The sequence below is a fragment of the Planococcus citri genome, chromosome 3 (assembly GCF_950023065.1).
Source record: "Planococcus citri chromosome 3, ihPlaCitr1.1, whole genome shotgun sequence".
Classification (NCBI taxonomy): Eukaryota; Metazoa; Arthropoda; class Insecta; order Hemiptera; family Pseudococcidae; genus Planococcus; species Planococcus citri.
This window is the reverse complement of record NC_088679.1, coordinates 54,541,786-54,557,140: the sequence shown is the minus strand read 5'-3', so window position 1 is coordinate 54,557,140 and position 15,355 is coordinate 54,541,786. Positions and strand designations below refer to the sequence as shown.

The window sequence follows — 15,355 nt, the reverse complement described above, 5'->3', positions numbered from 1 at the left end:
TCTGTCAACAAAAATCTTATCAATCATCGTTATCACATCTCAACACGTGCTTTTTACTTTTTTTTTGTAAAGTTTTGAAAGTTATAGCTTTTAAATTGCTAAATGCTTTTGATTTTTCGAAATAGAGATTTCATTGTTTCCATCAACGGCATCAGCTCCTATCATCGGTTCTACTGCAAGTTCTATTCGAAATTTTCTGTGCATTTTTCAACATTTTTGGGTTCCGGAGAACTTTATTATTTTTTTCAAGTAATTAAAAACATATTCGAAGAATGAACTATCTTGGAATTTCTACTAACTATTGTCCTTTCTTTAGAACTCCCAAGAAATGATTTAAAGATTCAGTCGAACATGAGTGTCTTCGCGAGCAAATTCAATCCTATTAGTGGGAAAGTTGAATGGATTCAGATGGATGATGCATTCGATTACAGTCAACAAATCGCTAGATCGGCGTATGCCGATATGCTACATGACACTGATCGAGTATGTATTCAAGCGTGACTCCTGTTTTCTTATACAAACTTTTAATTGTTGAACTTGAATTTTGATTCGTAGAACCGTAAGTATTACGACGCTTTGAAAATTAGTATCGACAAAGTCCATGCATCTGGGAAGAAAGCTTACGTCTTGGATATCGGCACCGGTACCGGTATTTTATCGATGATGGCAGCACGCTGTGGTGCTGATGCAGTTTTTGCATGTGAAGTAAGATAGTGACGAACAAATCTGCGCACGATATTGATACCAAATTGTGCTGAAAGTTTTATATTATCTATCTGTCTATCTACCCGCAGTTTTTCAAACCGATGAGTGCTTGTGCGGAAAAAATCATTGCTCTGAATGGATTTAAAGATAAAATCAAAGTCATACATAAAGGATCAACCCAATTGACTGTAGGAGAAAATGGTGATTTGCCTCATCGAGCTAATATTTTAGTAACAGAAGTATTTGACACTGAACTAATTGGAGAAGGAGCGGTTAAAACGTTTACTCATGCTCAGCAAGAGCTTTTAGAAGTAATTTTCAAATTGTACTTTGACTTGTAATGGTCAGATTTTGAAGTATGTTCGTATTTATTATAGGATAACCCGATTGTTATACCTTCCGTGGGTCGAGTTTATGCGGCGGTTTTCGAAAGTGATTTAGTCAATAGGTTCAACAAATTACATGACTTGTATGTTGACGATAAAGCGGAGTCTCATTTAAGAATCCCCGAATTGATCAAAAACTGTATGGGTTCTCCTGCTGTGCATGATATTCAGCTCAGTCTTCTACCAACATCATCATTCCGTTTGATTTCACAGCCTGTGATGGTTTTAAAGTAATTACGAACCGTTATTCTCTGAAAAAGGACCTCTGAGCTTTGAGCTTTCATTCGGAGGAACCTCTCAGAAATATTCCATAAAATTAATAATCATTTTTCATTTTACGTATTGAATTTTCAGCTTCGATTGGACCGGCGGTATACCCATACTGAAAAATGAAACAAAATTTCATAAACTTGTAGCAGAACACGATGGTACCGCTCATGGTGTATTTATGTGGTGGGATTTAATCATGGATCCTGATGGAAAAATCACTTTAACTTGTGCCCCTAGTTGGGCTTGTAGTAATCAAGAAGATTATGCGTGGAGAGATCACTGGATGCAAGCTGTCTACTACTTACCTCGTAACGTACACTTGAAAACTAATCAAGAATATACGCTTGTTACCAATCACGACGAGTTTTCCCTTTGGTTTGATTTACATTGTGATAAAGTGTGAGTAAATTCTTGTGAAATTACATATTAATTATCCAACTCTGTTTGGTATTAATTCAATTTTTTATGCTTGCAGTAATAACGTTAAGTACGAAATGCCTGGTTGCGATTGTGGATTACATTTAACTTCTAGAATGCGTGTTGGTATGATAAATGACGTCGATAGGCATCGTAAATTTTCCAAAGTTTTATCAGAACTAGTTTCCAACGATTCAGTCGTATTAAATCTCAGCGAATGTAGCTTTTTAGGACACTATATAGCGCTCTTGGGAGCGAAAAAAGTAAGAATTCAGCTTCTAATGACAATTATTAAATATTTTTTTATTCTAAAAATCCGCTGTTGATTCGCAGGTATATTGCTTAGAAAGTAATCACTTATTTCAAAACGTTCTAGAGAACGTTGCAAAGTACAATAATATTTACGACAAAGTGAAATGGATCTCATCGGCTGAAGATATTGAAAAAGAAATAAATCAAGCTTGCGATAAAGTTAGTGAAAATAATATTCTCAAATGTATGAGATTTTTGTATTTTAATTCCAATTTTTTTAAACAGGTATCCTTGATTGTCGCTGAACCGTATTTCTCTTCAGCAGTACTACCTTGGCATAATCTTCAATTCTGGTATACGAAACAAAGTATATCAAATATTCTTTCAAGTAATGCCAAAATTATTCCTAGCGTAGTAGAATTTTATCTTATGCCTGTGCAATTTGAACATTTATGGAAAATACGAGCTCCTATCCGTAGCGTTGAAGGATTCAGCCTAGAACCATTTGACGAAATTATACAGGTATTTTAAACATTTTTTTTCTCGAATAAATTTATGTACTAATGCTTTAATAATAATTTTAGGAAGCAATTACGATTAGCGATGATGTAATTGATTCTCAGCCGTTGTGGGAATACACTACTGTAGCTTTAGCCAAACCTAGAAAGTTTTTAACTCTGAATTTGAACGATGAAGTCAAACCAACTAGTATCACTGTCGATGAAAAAATACAATTTGAAACGTAAGTTCAACTTATGTGTATTCTGTTGATGGAGCGAGTAAAGTCAGTCTAATGATCTGTTTTTTCCCTTTAGTGACGCAACATGTAACGGAGTCGTGTTATGGGTAAAATGGATTCTGTCAGATGATGTGTCGATCAGTACAGGTCCTGTACAAGATGTAACCGTAGGTGAAAAAGTAGTCTGGGATATGTATTCGAAACAAGGGATATATTTTTTCAAACATATAGAAAATATTTCTTCGAGAAATCAACTGCTTTGTAACATTAAATTTCATATTGAACATGCCATGTTTGAATATAATTTTAAAATCATGTAGAGTAAGTGTGAATTATGTGACCATATTTGTGTTAATTAAATGTCTTCATAAATGAACTAGAAATGTATCTATTTTGATGTTTCCTGTTCATTAATGACTTGACGTAGCTATGACAATGTAATAATAATAATAATTTGGTTTCTACGAGCAACGAATACAATATTTATGGGATTCAAAATTCCAGTATACTCCATAAGATTTTCCATTTCATTTATTTGTAGACAACAATATATTGAAAAGTGATTTTTTGAAAAAAACTACAAAATGTCAATTTATTTAATTCCAAATGCAAAGCCGCATATTACAGTTGAAGACTGGTTTCGGAATTTTCATCAGTATCAGAAAAATTACGAACAAATTTTACAAAAATCTTCCATTGTAAAACAGGAAAGCAATGAATTGCGAGATTCATCCCAAATCGAAACCGAGTGGAATTTAACGTTCACCAATGATCTACTCGAAGAAAGGTAAAGAATAGGTAAAGTTTTAAAAATCAGTTCGAATACCTACAAAAAATGTACTTTTTTATTGTGATCATACCATAGAACAAAAGAAGTTGCCTACTGGAAAAATGAGATTTTTGAGTGCATTCAACGTATCGAGACTGAATTACAACTTTTAAATCGCGAGAAAGACTTGTGCTCGAAAGATATAGAAAATTTATATCCCAGAATTGCAATAATCAACGAATGTAACACGCTGAGGAATTCTAAGAAGAGAGGTGATTTATGCCAGGACGATGTAACGATTCAATTAAATCAAGTATAAATCAGCCTATTAGTTCATGTTTTTATGGATTTACTAGCATTTCTTTTTTCAACCCAACTTACATTTTTATTTCAAGGAATATCAACTGTTGGAAAATGTTAAAGCTAATTTGGCGGATAAATGCGAAGAAGCTTGTCAACAAAACTTGAGACTGAATGCACTTCTAGACAGATTACGATTGGATTTAGAATTGAAAAATGAAGCCTATGAAATTGAAAAAGAAACTTTGGAATTGAAAAATATGCCTACTAATGTCAGCCATAAGCCTGACATGAATACCGAACTGAAGTATTTTTATGAAATTTTTTCAATTCACACCATTGAAAAAGGTTGATTCAAATTAAATTTCATCAAATTTCGCAGCTACAGCTCATACAAATCATGGTTAGAGAATTGTAAAATGTTGACATCGGAAACAGAAAAAGAATTGGAGGCTTCATCTAGATTACGAAAAGAAATGCATATTCCTCGCGAAAATTCTCGTAATCTCTTGCTGTCTCAATACGAAGCTACAAATTTCATGTTTCGAAAACGAATTTACGAAACTCACTACATTCTAGAAGAACTGAAATGGGAAAAAGCGAATGTAAAAATTTGAATTTGCCTAATTTTCCTTCTCACATTTCACATTAGTGTCATTTTTTTGTGTTTTCAATTTCAGTTGGAAATGGAAAAGGAACGAATGAGGACGGAGATCAATAAGTTGGAAGAAACACATCATGCTGAAAACTACGCATCGAAACTGGTTGAATCGCAGAATAGAAATCGCATCTACAGATCAAGTTCTGAATTATGTCGTGAAAAATGTACCGATAATTTGGAAATTCAAGTTCTAAACATGAAAAGCATTATCCAAAAGTTGAATAATCAACTAGAAATTTCCAGGTAAAAAATTTCTGAATTTTTAAGTTTATTAAATGGTCATCATCGTACTTTATAACCCAATGAAATTACGCAGAAAAACTTACAACGAACTCGAAAAACAAATCGAAGCAGCAGAAAAAGAAATTAAAAAGAAAACGTGGGCATTAACACTGGATACAAGATGTTTAGAACTTCGCAATGAACCAAATGCTTAAACGATATCGGAGCTAACAAATAATCAGCAACATGGTTTAAAATTATAAGTATTTTAATAAAATGAAATATAACTACTTGAATAAAATTCAAACATACTTATTCAAAAAACATTACAAAAATTGATACATTTACAATACAGGTGCGCAAACCACTTCGATATAGCTCAATATACGATCGGTTTTTGTTGAGTAGGTAATAATCCAAAGCGTTGTTTCACTAATATACGCTGCCTTGAATACGTATCGGCGGGAGAGAATCGAGCTGTACGAATGAAAACAAAAATTATTAATAAATGAACAATTCATATTATCTAGATTCAGAGTAATCATCGAAATTTCATAGCGATCACTTACCAGGATGAGCAGAAATAGTTGGGGTTCCATTAGGATCGATTTTCTAGAATAAATACAATCACCATTAGATTAGATACAAATATTGGTAACGATAGTAACATGGAATAAAAGATTTGAAACTCACCTTCAGGGTGTAAACCCTATTGCCGCTTTCGTCTAAGTAATACCTTAATAACATTTTTCGATGTTACTGGCGAAGATCCTCACAAATTTTAAAAACTTTACAACTTTTATAACCCACAAGCTCAAGCTCACGTGTATCTCTTGTTTTCAAAAAGTTTTTCAAAACTCAAACACATGTTATCAAAATGATGCCTCCTGGATAAGTAGCCAAGGCCCAAATAAATTCATAGCGCACCAACTTGCACCAACGCACTCTTTCTTGTAAACTTTGAACTTTTTTTCAATACATTCACAATCACTTGGCTGTCTTCTTCAGTGAAGAAACATGTGATTGTGAATTGTGATATCATTCATTATCAACCGCATTCCGAATTATGTATTTTTCGAAAAAAATTAATGAATTATTGCAAGTTATGCCGAAAATTTTTGATATTTTAAAAGTATAGCATCATATTTTCATTAATGCATTGAATCACCTATCCAATTCCCTTTGTATTTTCAATTAAAATGGCTGAAATCGTAAATCGCAGCAACGAAGAAATTTTACCTCAATTTGAGGAAATCATCAAACTGAAGTTGTTCTCGGCTTCTGAAATGAGGTGCTTAAAATAATTTATGCCCTATTTTCTAATACTTACGTAGTATTGTTATAAAATTCATATTTTATAATGTAATTTGATTATTTTTCAGAGATATTATTCAAAAACATGTGCAATTCGAATACAAGAGCGTACGACGAGAAAAAAGCGTGACGGATTATCAACAGTATATTAGCTATAAGTCGGATTTCTTGAAACTAGTGCGGATTAGAATGAAGGTATCAAATCGGAAATTTCGTAGTAATCTATTCGTGAAATTTTGTCACTGATCACTGTTTAATTCTTTGATGTTTTCAGCTGAAAAATGTAAGCAGAAAGGAAAGAAGAAAAGTGGAGCATATGCTGGTTAGGCATATCAGTAAATTGTATAATAATATGGTGAAATATTACTCAACCGACGTATCATTATGGCTTAATTATATCGAATTCATGACCAAAGAGGTATATTTAATTTTACTCATTAGGCATCAAAAAATCATTTACTGGACCTGATTTTTTGAAATATTTTCCAATTTCAGCGAGATTACGCCAAAGTAGTTGTACTGTACGATACCCTGTTGAATTTTCATTCGAGTGACGTTGACATATTCATAAGTGCGGCCAAATTTATGATGAGATACATTAGAGATGTTGATTTAGCTCGAAAAACCTTATTTAAAGGCATCCGTGTACACAAGCGAAATAAAAAATTATACCTAGAACTATTCAAAGTAGAATTGGATTTTGCTGCTCGCAAACGAAAAGAGGCAAAAGATGGTTAGTATGCCATTTCATGCATTTCGCTTGGAATCCTTCACGTATTCTAATTTTTGCTTTCTTAGATACCGAGAAACTGAATAATGATCCTGTTCTTTGTGGTAAAACCGCTGAAGTGGTGTGTTTATCGGCTCTTCAAGTAATAACCGACTTAGACTTCAAGTTCTCCGTTTTAGACACCTGTACAAAGTACAAATTCACTCGAGCTTTGCAGAAAAAAATTTATAAGTAACAGAAATTTTCACTTGAAAAAATTTCCATAAAATTTCAAGTTTTTTAATCGACTGATTTTTAATGTTTACAGAATATTAAAAACAGATCACAACAAAGATCCCGAAATGTGGAAAAAAATTGCTTTGTGGCAATTAGAAGGTATCAATTTTGAAAACATCGATATGACAGGACTTAAATCCAAAGATCTTTTTAAGCAACGTGTTTGGTAATTATTCTAGTTTTCTATTTCGTAGCCTATGTTCGATAATTTGATATTAATAGGTTAAAAATAATTTTTAGGCGGTGTTTCCACATATTTTTAAAAGCGGTGAAAGCAGTTCCGACGGAAGAAATGTGGTTCCATTATATTGACGCGTTTTTTGAATTACTGAAAACGAATCCGGATAAATACGAATTTATTAATAAATTTCTACTCAAGCTACTTCCTCATAGTAATGTGCAAAATTTATTGAAAGAAAATCATTACTTGTGCTGGGTATGTCGAGTTCTTCAAGACTTATGTTTAATAACAACACTTCTCTATTCGATTTGTCATTAATGGAAATGATTTTACTGCGTTAGATTGAAAATGCTGAGAAAGATCAACCGCTTGAAAACTTGATGGGATTTATCGATGGTTCGTTGAAATTATATCCGCATAGTGTGAAATTATGGCTGAAAAAATTACAACACTGTGGTAGTCAACAAAACACCGAAGAATTAATGCGGACTTTCAAATTAGCTCACGATAATCTGAAAGATGAACAATCGCAATATTTACTATGGCAATATGCGCTGCAGTCTTCATCAAATTTCCCCCTAAATGAGGTAACTACCTCGATACACCTACTGGAATTGCTTTATTTTGAATTTAACTCATGTTCTATTTTTCATGTATCGTAGATTACCGAATTTTTCGAAAACATGATGAAACAGTCGCCAGTAACATATCCAGCTCTGAGACTATTGTACCTAGATTGGATAATTTCGAAAAATGATACTACCTTGGCTCGTAGCGTATTTTCGAATGTTTCGCGACTCCCACCGTATAATATTGAGCTGTACAAGAAAATGATCCATTTGGAAATTTCTCGTCAACCGATTGATGTGAAATATATCAGAGATTTGTACGAAAAAGCGTGCCTTTACTTCGGATCCACCAAATCAGGTATCTTGAATTTCTTATCAAGATTATATTTTTGAAAATCACAAAGTTTGCTAATAATTGTCATTGTACAGATTTATGGATGGAATACATCAAATTTGAGAAACAACATGGTGATCCTAGTTCCATTACGATGATTTATTGGAAAGCTGTGAAGCAGTTAGAACCATCTCAGTCGGATAATTTTATTGCTGAATTTAGTTTATTTAAAATCGAATGTTAATGTTTGTTTTTCTAAATCATTTTTTACATTTTCAATTTACTAAATAATTTCTACGTGAAGTAAAATCTTTTCAAAATGTAAAATTAGTATATTAATTCATTTTTTGAATATTAAAAAAGAAAAAATCAAGAACGGATAGTCTACATTCAACACATTTATTGGTTGACTACATTAAAACTTCAACTTTACGAAGTACGAGATGCGAATTCAGCAACTCGTTTTAAAACGCCTTCGGAGTTTTCATTCGAGACTGCAGCATGAGCTTCTTTTCCACGTTCTGAAATTATAACACAACTGATTAGACAACAGAACGACGGTTTTCTTGATCGAATATTTTCCATTATTACCATAACGAGCGAATATCTTTGGTTCTACATTACTGCATTCTCTGATTAAAATGGGAATGGTAGGATTAGCTTTTTTAATTGGAACGTAATATTTCTCGATGAAATCTCTGTAAAATAGTCACATTTATCAAATATAGTACAACTACAAAACACTCCGGATTAAAATGAAAGGTGATTAACCTGGTTCCTTGACTGCTCTTTGATGTTTGACAAAGAATAATTCTCAGTTCTTTCAACGCGCTGTTGAACACAACTTTACTCGCGGACATTCTGAATAATTTGATTAATCTTCGATATCAGCTTGATAAAAGTACATCATAAAAAACGCAACAGCTAATCCGAATAAGTGTCCGATTCCAATGAAATTTCCACGAGGATGCATACTCTGAACTTGGGCCAATGTGAAACAATAATAGATGTTAGCAGTGCGAATGAATGCTAAAAATAGTCTTTTAGTTAACGGTTGAATAAATATGGAAGCAAAATACAACACAATACGAAAGAATATTCAACAATCTGCGATGCAAAGTAACAGTATAGAATGATTTCAATTATTTTTATTCTTCTAATCAATGTCACACAATTGATATTGATAAAAATCTGCAACTCTGCAAGCAAGAAGTTGAACTCAGCGCAGCAATATTTTGTTCCATTGTTCCCATTTTACTGCGATGAGGAAGAGCAAAAAAACAACAAAAAATCAATACCACCTATTCGGACTTCCACGTTCCCCAGAGGGCGATACCGTCGCGCATTCTGATTGGCTGTTGATAATTCTGTGCTCTTGTTGTTTATATTTCAAAACGGGACTTTTTATCACAAACTTCGGCGATTTCATTCTCGTATTAATTTTCAACGATATTTCATTAATTTCGTAAATTTCGTGGTGTTTTTTTTAGTGTTTTTGATTAATATATGACTTCTAGTATCGTTATATGTTGTGAATAATGAATATTACCTCGAGTTACGGTGTTTTAGTGAGCTTAGAAGGATGAAACAAAGTTGCACGATTAAATGAATTTAAAGTTCTTTGCAAGTGTTATTTTAATTCACCACAACATTTACTCGATAGCACGATCGCAAAGCAATTCTCTATACGTAAATTTAGTTTTATTCAATGTGAAATAATGGAAATATAACATCGAATTTGAAATCGCCGAAGTTGGTGATAAAAAGTCCCGTTTTGATAAGCACCTAAGAGCACAGAATATCACTGACCAATCACGTACCACGAATGCTAGCGCGCTCTGGGGAACGTGGAGGTCCGAATAGTAAAAGCAATGTTTTGAACGTTTGTCGCGTATAGCTACTTTCGTTTCGAATTTTATTCGCATTGTTTTGAAGAACTATCTTATCAGCTGTGTTGTGTTTTCGAAATTTGATTTTGAAAATTTTGAATAATCCGAAGTTTTTATTAAATTTCCATTATTTTTATGCATTCTCACTGATATAAATTTACGGAATTGTGGCGACGAAGTTCTCGAGTACTCAAGTAACTTTTCGCTTTGCTTCCACTGATGCATTCAACGCCCTGAATTCAACATAGAAAATGTCCATGTCCGTGGAACAAACTACTTGCGAAGGTACATACATCTATGTTATTAGATAATTCACACGATTTCTGATCGTATTCTTACACCGCTCTTTCTTTTTGATTTTATTTAGACTTGAAAGCATTCGAGAGACGTTTAACAGAAGTTATAGCATCTGTACAACCCGCTACTCGAAGATGGCGAAGTAATATGAAAAACTGATGAGGAATCTGCATTTTGCTGGCACCATTGATCTTACATTTGCTTTATTTCAGTTTTATTGGGAACTGCCTTCATTTGCATGGCCATAGGAGCTTGCTATTGGCTTCAAGATCCAGAACTTTATAAAATTTCGTTGTTCCATTCTTTATTCAAACATCCTTTGTTCAGTGTTTCGGCATGTATTCTCAGTACGTATCTTTCTATCTCATTGGGCATGATTTTATCGATAACTCAGTCTATTAATTCGTGTTTTTCGATTTCAGTCTGTATGCTGCTGCTAGGAGGGCATAAGAAAATAATGACACCGATGATCATTGCATCTAGGGCAAGATCGGTGCTTTGTGAATTTAATATGTCCTGCGACGATAATGGAAAATTAATTCTTAGGCCGAGACCAGTTAGCTGATACGTTGTTTCAATAAGTATTGTAATTTTCAAGTTTTGTGTCTTAAATTAACTTTTAATATGTATCAAATGCCATGTGTTTCTTAATATTGTAATAAATTGTTATATGAAATTTAAAATCGTATTGATCATTATTCCAGCGTTGAATTACAGAGATTTCGGAGACAGAATAAAAATCATTTATTTCTTAAATATTACATCATCACAACAGTAATATGAATTTGAAAAGAAATAAATTTTGCTAATTATTTGGTATATGAAAACTAAAATAGAAATTTTGCTTATAATAAAATGTATGACTAAATACAAAAAATATAAAAAGCTGTTTACATACTAATGATAAAAAATTTTAATCGAGTATGATTTTCATTTACAAAAATAAATATCGTTTTTCATTTAATAGAAATTTAAAAAGTCACACATGCTGTAACATAATAAGCAATCATCATCGATACCTTCTCACAAGTGAAAGCATAACAGAAAGAGTGAGCCAGCGTCATATTACGAGATGATAGATCACTATATAGTCACTTAATACTTAACATTGTTTTTAATCACAAATGAAATAAATAGGTACATAAATAAATAAATAAATAAAAGCTATTAAAATATCTTTTTTAAAAGTCGTACATATAAATACTTTTTAAAAATGCCGATGATTAAAATTATCAATGAGAAAAATTAAATGCGTTTTCTAATTACGAGTAGAACAATGTTTAACGGTTATATAAGAAAATATTCGATATAAGAAAACAAGTCAAAAAAGAACATGATACAACAAAATAAAAAATAATAATAATGAAAGATGAAAATAACAATTCGACGTATCGATCAATGAACACATTTCAGAGAGCAGTGAGTCGAGATTTCATCAATTAATCAGTTTCTTCGGTTTGATTTATTCAGACTAGTACAAAAGCAGTCTAAGCTACAAATGAAAATGAAAAGTCAGTAAGTCGATTAAATATTTTACACTGGGACATAGTTTCTGGTGAATCACGGAGGAAATCATCCGCTCATTAAATGACGCGTTTTGATGTTTGAACGTTAAAATAAGCAGGAAGTGAATAAATTTGAAAAAAAAAATTCACGCGCCTTTTAAGATAATTACAACAAACCAGGAATTTAGAATCAGAATTTGCCAACATGACAACAACAAGTCATGGTTTTATACCTTCTTGAACGCGTTTGTCAGGCAGCCAGTAAGTTTCTAATACTCCTAGGAGTTGCATCGTCATTCAAATGCTTCGTCGTGTATCTAAAAAAAAATAATTCAAATAAATAAAAAATTATCATAACTTTCATCGTAATTTATCAAGTTTTACATTCATTTCAAATGAAACAGACGATTACTCGGTAGAATTACTCATGTGTCATAAATACTAGCGAACAAATCGATCAATAAATTCTAGTGAAATCTAACCTGAGAGCGTTGAGTAAACCTTCAGAACGTATGGCTGGTTGTTCTTTGAGTAATTTCACGCATCCTTTTACATCTACGTTTGATGTTTTCACAAAAGCACCATTTGGGTGCACATGATCGTACAGTATAACCAAACCGACCATTACTCGTAGAACAAACAATTGGGTTTCTTCCCTTTGGAATAATGCGATTAAATTTCTATGGGAAAAAACGTAACAATGTTTTTAAAAGAATATAGAACATTACCCATTTTTCATAATCGTAACGAAATACATACGGTTTTTCTAACATTCGCAAACACACTTTAGCCATTGTACTGAGCATTTCTGTGGTTTGTTCCGTCAGTGGTTCCGGATTCTAGAACATAACATAAATATTTGTAGATATGAAAGCCAATGAACGAAGGATTTTAGCATTAGCTGAAAAGGTAACTAAGTTTCCGAATCAGAACGTGTAAAAATACCTCGGAAACAAATCTGGAAGTAGCATCCGACAAAACTCGTAACATCGGAGTCGCGTTTGCATAAAATAATGACATTCTGTTAGCCATATCGTTATTGAGGTCTTTAACATGAGCTGACATGTCCGCATCCATTTCTTGCATGATTCGGTGTCTCATAAGAGTACGTCTATAATAACTGAAGTCGTTCTGAATAGCGGGAGTTTTCATCTGAAAAATTAATCATTGATTTGTAATGACTTAAACATTCATACATATTTTAAAAACGAATATACAAAATAATGAAAAAAATTACTTTATATTCGTCAAATTTCAAAACAAATTCTAACGTCTCAGCGAATTGTTTGACTAAAGCTTGTTGTGTTTCGAGATGTTGTGTCGGCGTGCTTGAACCGGAGCATAATTCAACTAATATTTTGGTAACAACTACTTCTGCAAATGATAAGTAATTTGTATTTACAATCCGAGGTGTTAAGAATGGGTGATCGGCAAAGAACAAAGACATAGTGCGGAAATGAATGTTATCAATGGAAATGAAAATTTTTGCAAATTACATCGACTCTCGTCTGTACACACAATACTCGCTAATTCAATAAACATACTTCAGGATAAATATCTTTGTCAAGAAGTACTCGAGAGCATTGAATATTAGGTATACAATATACACCCAAGAAGTGTTATCTACACTTGTGTACTTTACACAGGTCACTGTACACATATATGGTATTAAATAATGTCAACGTTCTCCTTACCCAGCTCCATCGAAAACAGATAAAAACGTTTCAGTTTCTCGACTAGTGGTAATACAGCTTGCCAGGCTCTCATTTGACATTCCTCTGTAGGAGTAGATATAGCTTCGCGTATCTCCTTCCCAGCGCCTTTATAACACTGCAGTTCTTCTAGTATAGATTCCGATTTCAAAAGTATCTTTTGAACTTCTTCGTAAACGTCTTTTTCACTAGCAGTGGGTTGAGCATCTGAAATTGAAATTGTATGTATTACGTGCTTCGTTTCGTGTGAAGGACGATGAAAATACTTTGAAATAAATTCAAATTCTTTACGTAGAACAACGCTTACTTTCAAAGTCCAGAAAAACATCGTATTTCTGAGGCGAACAGCAGGTTGAATCATCTCTCGACAAAAGACTCAATAATTTACCCATAGCGATATCGTGAAATTTCAAAGTAAAACAATACCAGTAAACGAATAACTTTGTACTGAATTCCAATTGAAACCTCGTCCTGATACGTAATATAATTCACTTCCTGTTAGTAACAATTCGCAAACCAATCTGTGATTCAGGATGAACTGATATTATCTGGACTCTAAACTAATATCATTGTGAAATAATTTCCATTTATCACTGACACATATTTTTATCTTATTTATATCGATATTAACACTATAACTTTTTGAACACGTTTCATCAAATTATTTAATTAATTCGCGACAAAAACTTATGATCTATCATTCGTAGATCGAGAAGATTTCGATTTTTCTTTTATTTTTGTGTTTTCCGATGATTAATGGGTATATGGGTATGTTTGGATTCTTCAATAAAAAAACACTTTGGCCTGGTGATTCCGTCGTGAAATAAACCGATTATCGCGCTCCTAGAGATTTTTTTAGAAGCTTAAAATTGAATGACGTAACAATGGCTTGGAGCCAATCACGAAGCAGTACAGAATCAAAGGACAAATCAATCAAAAATCAACAATCAACAACCCCTCCCCGGCTCTCCTTGCGATTGCGATTCCTCAGATTCCTGATTTTTGACAACATCTATAAACTAAGAGAGGTTGTCTCATAACCCGTATCCGGCGTTGGCGCCTGGGAACAGTCCCCGCTTTTCCGCACCGCGGCGCGTGACGTCACTGGAGGAAGCCAACTTCTTACTGAAGCGGTAATAGCCCATTTTTCGTGGTTTTTTCGATTTTTTGGACAAACGAAGGGGTTTGGGTAAAATTTTAATAGAACTTAATTTCAAGATATTCAAATTTTCTATCGATTGGTGTAAAATTTATTGAATTTCGTGGAATAATGACGATTTTACGAGCATTTTTATTCGTGAAGTTTCACCAAGTGTTCAATTTAAATTGAAATTAATCGAAATTTTCAGTGAACACCTACGTATTTTAAAAATCCAAAATGTTCAGAATTTTGTGCTCTTTAATATGGTCTATCATTAAAAGCCCTAGCTTCTAACAATAAAAAGTTTTCAAAGTTTGAATAAGTAAAAACATGCTGTGCACTATATAGACATTCGGATTGGAATCAAAAATGCACAAAATTTTCAGTGGATACACTAGTATTTTAAAAATTAATAATGGCCATAATTTTATTCTCTGTAGCGTGGTTTTTCATTCGAAAACTAAGCAATTACCGTTCAAAAGTTGCTATCAAGGTTCAAATTATTATACACACAGCTAATGAAAAAAAAAGAGAACTTCAGCGATCTTTTTAGTTTTTTTTTCTCTCGAAAAACGCAATTCATCTGTTAGAAAAATTCTATAGAATGAGATTATGATTAATAATTAAATAGTTCATTTCAATATTCATCCATCTATTAGCAAAAATCAGGAATTCAAATACAGAAA

General features: G+C 32.8%; 7 protein-coding genes across 9 annotated transcripts; 4 read left to right on the top strand and 3 right to left on the bottom strand.

Moving 5' to 3' along the window:
* Nucleotides 1-27: 27 nt before the first annotated feature.
* Nucleotides 28-3,145, top strand: Art7 (arginine methyltransferase 7). The gene is made up of 11 exons (XM_065357418.1): nt 28-249; nt 317-483; nt 556-705; nt 795-1,016; nt 1,083-1,321; nt 1,446-1,760; nt 1,837-2,041; nt 2,112-2,249; nt 2,316-2,552; nt 2,615-2,772; nt 2,846-3,145. Exons 2-11 carry the CDS (start codon nt 352-354, stop codon nt 3,087-3,089), a joined length of 2,040 nt encoding a protein of 679 aa, XP_065213490.1. The 5' UTR covers nt 28-249; nt 317-351; the 3' UTR covers nt 3,090-3,145.
* Nucleotides 3,146-3,352: 207 nt separating this feature from the next.
* LOC135840755 (tektin-2) lies at nt 3,353-4,948 on the top strand. Its single transcript, XM_065357422.1, has 6 exons — nt 3,353-3,556; nt 3,635-3,851; nt 3,934-4,145; nt 4,221-4,443; nt 4,519-4,742; nt 4,816-4,948. The coding sequence occupies exons 1-6, from the start codon at nt 3,354-3,356 to the stop codon at nt 4,934-4,936; spliced, it is 1,200 nt and encodes a 399-aa protein (XP_065213494.1). The 5' UTR covers nt 3,353; the 3' UTR covers nt 4,937-4,948.
* A 23-nt stretch (nt 4,949-4,971) lies between these two features.
* On the bottom strand, nt 4,972-5,602 carry Nop10 (Nop10 ribonucleoprotein). The gene is made up of 3 exons (XM_065357430.1): nt 5,415-5,602; nt 5,291-5,333; nt 4,972-5,198 (listed from the first exon to the last, which is right to left on the bottom strand). The coding sequence occupies exons 1-3, from the start codon at nt 5,466-5,468 to the stop codon at nt 5,101-5,103; spliced, it is 195 nt and encodes a 64-aa protein (XP_065213502.1). The 5' UTR covers nt 5,469-5,602; the 3' UTR covers nt 4,972-5,100.
* A 154-nt stretch (nt 5,603-5,756) lies between these two features.
* On the top strand, nt 5,757-8,452 carry LOC135840752 (U3 small nucleolar RNA-associated protein 6 homolog). Its single transcript, XM_065357419.1, has 10 exons — nt 5,757-6,012; nt 6,104-6,230; nt 6,310-6,453; nt 6,531-6,768; nt 6,834-6,996; nt 7,073-7,207; nt 7,282-7,477; nt 7,564-7,809; nt 7,885-8,149; nt 8,221-8,452. Exons 1-10 carry the CDS (start codon nt 5,921-5,923, stop codon nt 8,367-8,369), a joined length of 1,755 nt encoding a protein of 584 aa, XP_065213491.1. The 5' UTR covers nt 5,757-5,920; the 3' UTR covers nt 8,370-8,452.
* A 53-nt stretch (nt 8,453-8,505) lies between these two features.
* On the bottom strand, nt 8,506-9,299 carry ND-B8 (NADH dehydrogenase (ubiquinone) B8 subunit). Its single transcript, XM_065357429.1, has 3 exons — nt 8,897-9,299; nt 8,717-8,823; nt 8,506-8,646 (listed from the first exon to the last, which is right to left on the bottom strand). Exons 1-3 carry the CDS (start codon nt 8,983-8,985, stop codon nt 8,555-8,557), a joined length of 288 nt encoding a protein of 95 aa, XP_065213501.1. The 5' UTR covers nt 8,986-9,299; the 3' UTR covers nt 8,506-8,554.
* Nucleotides 9,300-9,475: 176 nt separating this feature from the next.
* Cnep1r2 (CTD nuclear envelope phosphatase 1 regulatory subunit 2) lies at nt 9,476-10,994 on the top strand. Its single transcript, XM_065357427.1, has 4 exons — nt 9,476-10,299; nt 10,382-10,453; nt 10,524-10,658; nt 10,734-10,994. Exons 1-4 carry the CDS (start codon nt 10,266-10,268, stop codon nt 10,874-10,876), a joined length of 384 nt encoding a protein of 127 aa, XP_065213499.1. The 5' UTR covers nt 9,476-10,265; the 3' UTR covers nt 10,877-10,994.
* A 44-nt stretch (nt 10,995-11,038) lies between these two features.
* Nucleotides 11,039-14,294, bottom strand: LOC135840756 (CYFIP-related Rac1 interactor B). 3 transcript variants are annotated; one of them, XR_010557782.1, is made up of 8 exons: nt 13,836-14,294; nt 13,511-13,735; nt 13,054-13,190; nt 12,762-12,968; nt 12,576-12,655; nt 12,299-12,496; nt 11,994-12,133; nt 11,039-11,803 (listed from the first exon to the last, which is right to left on the bottom strand). XR_010557782.1 is itself a non-coding variant. In XM_065357424.1 (8 exons), exons 1-7 carry the CDS (start codon nt 13,918-13,920, stop codon nt 12,067-12,069), a joined length of 999 nt encoding a protein of 332 aa, XP_065213496.1. In that variant the 5' UTR covers nt 13,921-14,294; the 3' UTR covers nt 11,039-11,803; nt 12,050-12,066. The 3 variants fall into 3 exon arrangements, 2 of the variants coding, with proteins under 2 accessions (XP_065213496.1, XP_065213495.1); XM_065357424.1 differs by having other exon boundaries at nt 12,050-12,133; XM_065357423.1 differs by having other exon boundaries at nt 11,039-12,133.
* Between the last annotated feature and the right edge of the window lie 1,061 nt (nt 14,295-15,355).